The 4,273-nt window shown below is 37.1% G+C and overlaps 1 protein-coding gene across 1 annotated transcript; it reads left to right on the top strand.

The window, feature by feature from the left end:
* Nucleotides 1-1,287: 1,287 nt before the first annotated feature.
* LOC131144481 (glucan endo-1,3-beta-glucosidase 14) lies at nucleotides 1,288-4,045 on the top strand. Its single transcript, XM_058093163.1, has 3 exons — nucleotides 1,288-1,702; nucleotides 1,857-2,917; nucleotides 3,309-4,045. Exons 1-3 carry the CDS (start codon nucleotides 1,636-1,638, stop codon nucleotides 3,396-3,398), a joined length of 1,218 nt encoding a protein of 405 aa, XP_057949146.1. The 5' UTR covers nucleotides 1,288-1,635; the 3' UTR covers nucleotides 3,399-4,045.
* The last annotated feature ends 228 nt before the right edge of the window (nucleotides 4,046-4,273 follow it).

Below are 4,273 nucleotides of genomic sequence, written 5' to 3'. Positions count from 1 at the left end.
GAGCATAAGAGTGGGGCCGCTCTCTCTGAGAATTGAGCTTATATTCAAATATGCTCATGAAACCGGGATTAGCACAATGTCAAAACTTCTTGGCTATTAAAGCTCATGTCATCACCTGAATGATTATGTGTGAGCAATAATACTTTATTTCTCTTAAGCAGTCATAGTTAAAATATAAGACCACTTCTCACTCTAGAGTAAAGGTTATTGTTCACTAAGTGAAGATTCAATGCCGAGCACATCTTCATTACGTATAATTATTCATCATTGATTGTTAAACTCTCTATGTGCATGGTACATACATAGTATTAAAATGAGGGGGGAGGGGATTTTTAGTGTATTTTAATATTATTGTTTTATTTACTATCTTGAAAAAGAACATGTATCTTAGAATGGGTTATGTATTTACATTTAATTAGGTCATTCATTCATGTATCTCATAAATTCATAAGATAAATTATGTGAATGTATCTTACCTGTGTACCTATTTAATATATATATATATACATCTTTTTTATTAAGTGCATGGAAAATGAAATGTTATTTTGTGATTATAAATAGACCCTTAAGGCATTAGCATTACATACCAATCTCTTCACATCATTCATCATGTCATCTTTCTTTCAAGTTTAGAGAGTTTGACAAGTAAAAAAACTTTGGACTCTTTCGTTTGTGGAAAATTAGAGAGAGCCATATGATTCAAATCATATTGTTATATCTTGGGATCAATTCATGAGCTAAGCCAAAAAGCGGAGAGGGCTTGAATCTCCTTAAAGAGAGCAAGATATACGTATCTCAACCTATTTGCAAATCGTTTTAATATTTGTATTTTTATTTGTACTTGAGTTTTTTTTTTTTTTTTGTTAATTTTCCTAACAACAATTTGATATATATATATATTGTCTTGACCGCCATACAATTGTTTTTACCATTAAAAAATAATATTTTTGTTAAACACTCAGAGTTATTTCACAGAAGTTTTCCTGTTTATTTGCATCTTTACTGAGTTATGATTTTCACTGATACAATAAATCAAAGGAAGAACCTTCTCAAAAGATCAGTCAACTCAACCTTATCTTTGTCCCCGTTAGGTGCGTATCGTCTGATAGATGTGCATCTTCTGGCATTGATTTACTATTTAGTTTGCACAGTGACCCAATTCCTCCTGTGATTCTCCAACCACTGTCCCTTGAATATTAAAACAATAAATTTTACGTGATTCCCCTTTCCTTTTCCATGAAGAAACTGACGGGGGTATAAATGTCACAAATTGGATGAAGAGTTGGCGTTCCTGGGAAGACACAATAAGCTAAGCTAGCTCATAGGCCAAACAAAAAATTCCTAAAAGATACCACCCAAGCAAAGAAAATTAGCGAACCAAGACATTTAAAACGAGTTAAGAGGTAAGAGCCAAAGGCAACCTTAGCAAGGCAAGCTAAGCTTCAACTCACGCACAGAAAAATTCGACCAAGCAAAGAAAAGAATTCTCTCTTCCTCCTTCCTTCTCTTCCTGCGCGTCTCTCCCTCCTCCTCCTCCTTTCTCTGCCCTCATTGTCTATCAGTTTGCTGTATATATATATAATAATTATTCAAGCTAGCTTCCCCCTGGCTCCCTCTCTCTCTCTCCCCCTACCAATGGCCAGATTTGCAAGCGGAATTGAAAGAATTTATGTTTTTCTTCTATTTCTGATCTCATTATCAGGTACCCACTTCACAGATTTTGTGCCGTTCTTGGTTTTTTTTTTTTTTTTTTTAACTATTTTTTGTTCTATGAGCTTCAGTTCACCTTCATTTTTTTTGTTTCTTTTTGCGTGAATCGAACTTTTAATATTTACTGTTTTAATTTGTGTTTGTAGATAACCGTTTCAATGGGAGAGCAGCATCGCTTGGCATCAACTATGGCCAAGTAGGCAATAATCTGCCATCACCGGAGAGAGTCGTCACCCTCTTAACGTCGCTAAAGCTTACGAAAGCCAGAATTTATGACACTAATCCTCAAATACTGACGGCATTCACCAATTCCAGCATCGAACTAATCGTAACAGTTGAAAATGAAATGCTAGGAGTTTTGATTGATCCTCAGCAGGCCCTTCAATGGGTAAACACCCACATCAAACCATACTTTCCGGCCACGAAGATCACCGAGATCGCGGTTGGGAATGAGGTCTACAAAGGCGACGGTGACACAACCCTAATTGCAAACCTTGTCCCGGCGGCGGTGAGCATACAGGGAGCCCTCATTCAGCTCGGTCTAGGTTCGTATATTCAAGTTTCGACGCCTCATTCCCTCGCGGTGCTTGCCGAGTCCTACCCTCCTTCTGCGGGCACCTTCCGAAGCGAAATCAACGGATATATGCTGCAGTATTTACAGTTCTTGTCAAACACCAAAGCACCATTTTGGATCAATGCTTACCCTTATTTTGCTTACAAGAGTGATCCAACTGGGGTATCGTTGGACTACGTACTCCTTAATCCAAATTCTGGGATGGTTGATCCATATACCAAATTACACTATGACAACATGCTTTATGCTCAAGTGGATGCAGTCATTTTTGCAATAGCTAGGTTGGGTTTCCGAAACTTGGAAGTTAGGGTTTCGGAGACAGGGTGGCCGTCGAAAGGAGACACTGATGAGGTTGGTGCCACGGTTGAAAACGCCGCCGTTTATAACCGGAATTTGTTGAGAAGGCAGTTTAGAAATGAAGGGACCCCTTTGAGACCTAATACAAGACAAGAAATTTACTTGTTTGCCTTGTTTAATGAGAATATGAAGCCCGGACCGACGTCGGAGAGGAACTATGGTCTCTATTGGCCCGACGAAACCATGACATACAATGTAGGGCTGACTGCCCTGTCGACTACTTCATCTTCCACTTCATCAGCTTCCATTTCTCTCAGTAATTCTGCACCTCATCAGGTAAGAAGAGTAAACCCCTAGGTTTTCTTCTCTTCCATTATTTCAAATTTCTTTAGTTAGTTTATACCAAAAGTCATGAAAAAATAAAACAGGAAAGAAAAAGATAGTGCGATGCCATGCAAAACCAAAAGTGTACAAATATCAATGCGATCAGCCAGTTGTGTGTGTGTGTGTGTGTATGTCATACCTTTTCCCAAAAAAAAAAAAAAAAAAAAGTTGAATATGTCATAGTTTCAGTTTTTTTTATTCATTATAAAAGATATATCATTTTATTTATTTACCCATAAAAGGATTAATTATTAAGTTCATGGGTGCAATGTATTTTCTTAATTTCTTCTCCTTTTTCTTGGTGTTTTATTTTTCACTTTAAATGGTATTTACTTTGAAGCAGGCAGGAATGAGGAGACGTCATCAAAGCATGGTGTACTGGATGTTTGTATATTTGGCGGCCTTCGAAGTTTTAATGAGAAGACCATTCTAACCACCCTGGTTCCATCCATTTATACGTATAAAATTACATTTTGGTGAAAGAGAAGGCAAATGACAAATGGCAAATTGCAAATGGGGTTTCTCCTTTTGGGCCTTCTTGGAGTTGAAAAATATATACGTGCAAATCCCTAAAGATTCAAGAATGGTCTAAAAGAAAGGTGAACCCACTTTGCACAAGCAAACAACGTACAACCGAATCGATTACCAAAGTGATCACGATATGATGAAATGTGCTTTCACTTTGACTCCTCTAATGCTTTCAAGGGTTAGGCATTTACCGCGGCATGCATGCAATGGATAATTTCGATTGGCTTCTTAAAAAATACCCACCTATGCAGTAGCCAATGGGTTGACAAAACTGACATATATATATACATATATATATATGCTTCATTTGTTATTGTACGTGAAAATTATTGTAGAAGATTGATCAATTGTTTCTTGATCAACTTACGTCAATTATTATCAATTGTAGGAATGGAATTTGTTGTTGTGGATTACTGCCCGTGCATGTTATAAGGGAACCCAAAATTGTTAGAGAATAACATTGTAATTAGTCCATGCTCCATCCTCCATCTTATTGGCTGCAAGGAAAGCTCTCCACTTTGGGACGTGGATTCCATAACTTTTCCCATTAAATGTGTTCATATTTAAACTCTCTCTCTCTCTCTCTCTCTCTCTCTCTCTCTCTCTCTCTCTCTCTCTCTCCATATATATGAGAATTATTTAATTTCCCTCTAAAATATATATAAGCAAATAATTAATTTCACCTCAACTTTTGTATGTCTGTATTATCCAGGTAGACACAACTAGGGGCAATTTTAGCGGCCACGTGGATGTCATGTATAAGGTTTACTCTTGTGTCTC

Source organism: Malania oleifera, chromosome 12 (assembly GCF_029873635.1).
Source record: "Malania oleifera isolate guangnan ecotype guangnan chromosome 12, ASM2987363v1, whole genome shotgun sequence".
In the NCBI taxonomy this organism is placed as follows: domain Eukaryota; kingdom Viridiplantae; phylum Streptophyta; class Magnoliopsida; order Santalales; family Ximeniaceae; genus Malania; species Malania oleifera.
The sequence above is the reverse complement of the archived record's forward strand: the minus strand, read 5'-3'. Positions and strand labels throughout refer to the sequence as shown.

Coding starts and splice junctions, on each gene's coding strand:
- LOC131144481 (XM_058093163.1), top strand. CDS start 1,636: ATGGCCAGATTTGCAAGCGGAATTGAAAGAATTTATGTTTTTCTTCTA. Junction 1,703..1,856: donor ATTTCTGATCTCATTATCAG/GTACCCACTTCA, acceptor TTGTGTTTGTAG/ATAACCGTTTCAATGGGAGA. Junction 2,918..3,308: donor GTAATTCTGCACCTCATCAG/GTAAGAAGAGTA, acceptor ACTTTGAAGCAG/GCAGGAATGAGGAGACGTCA.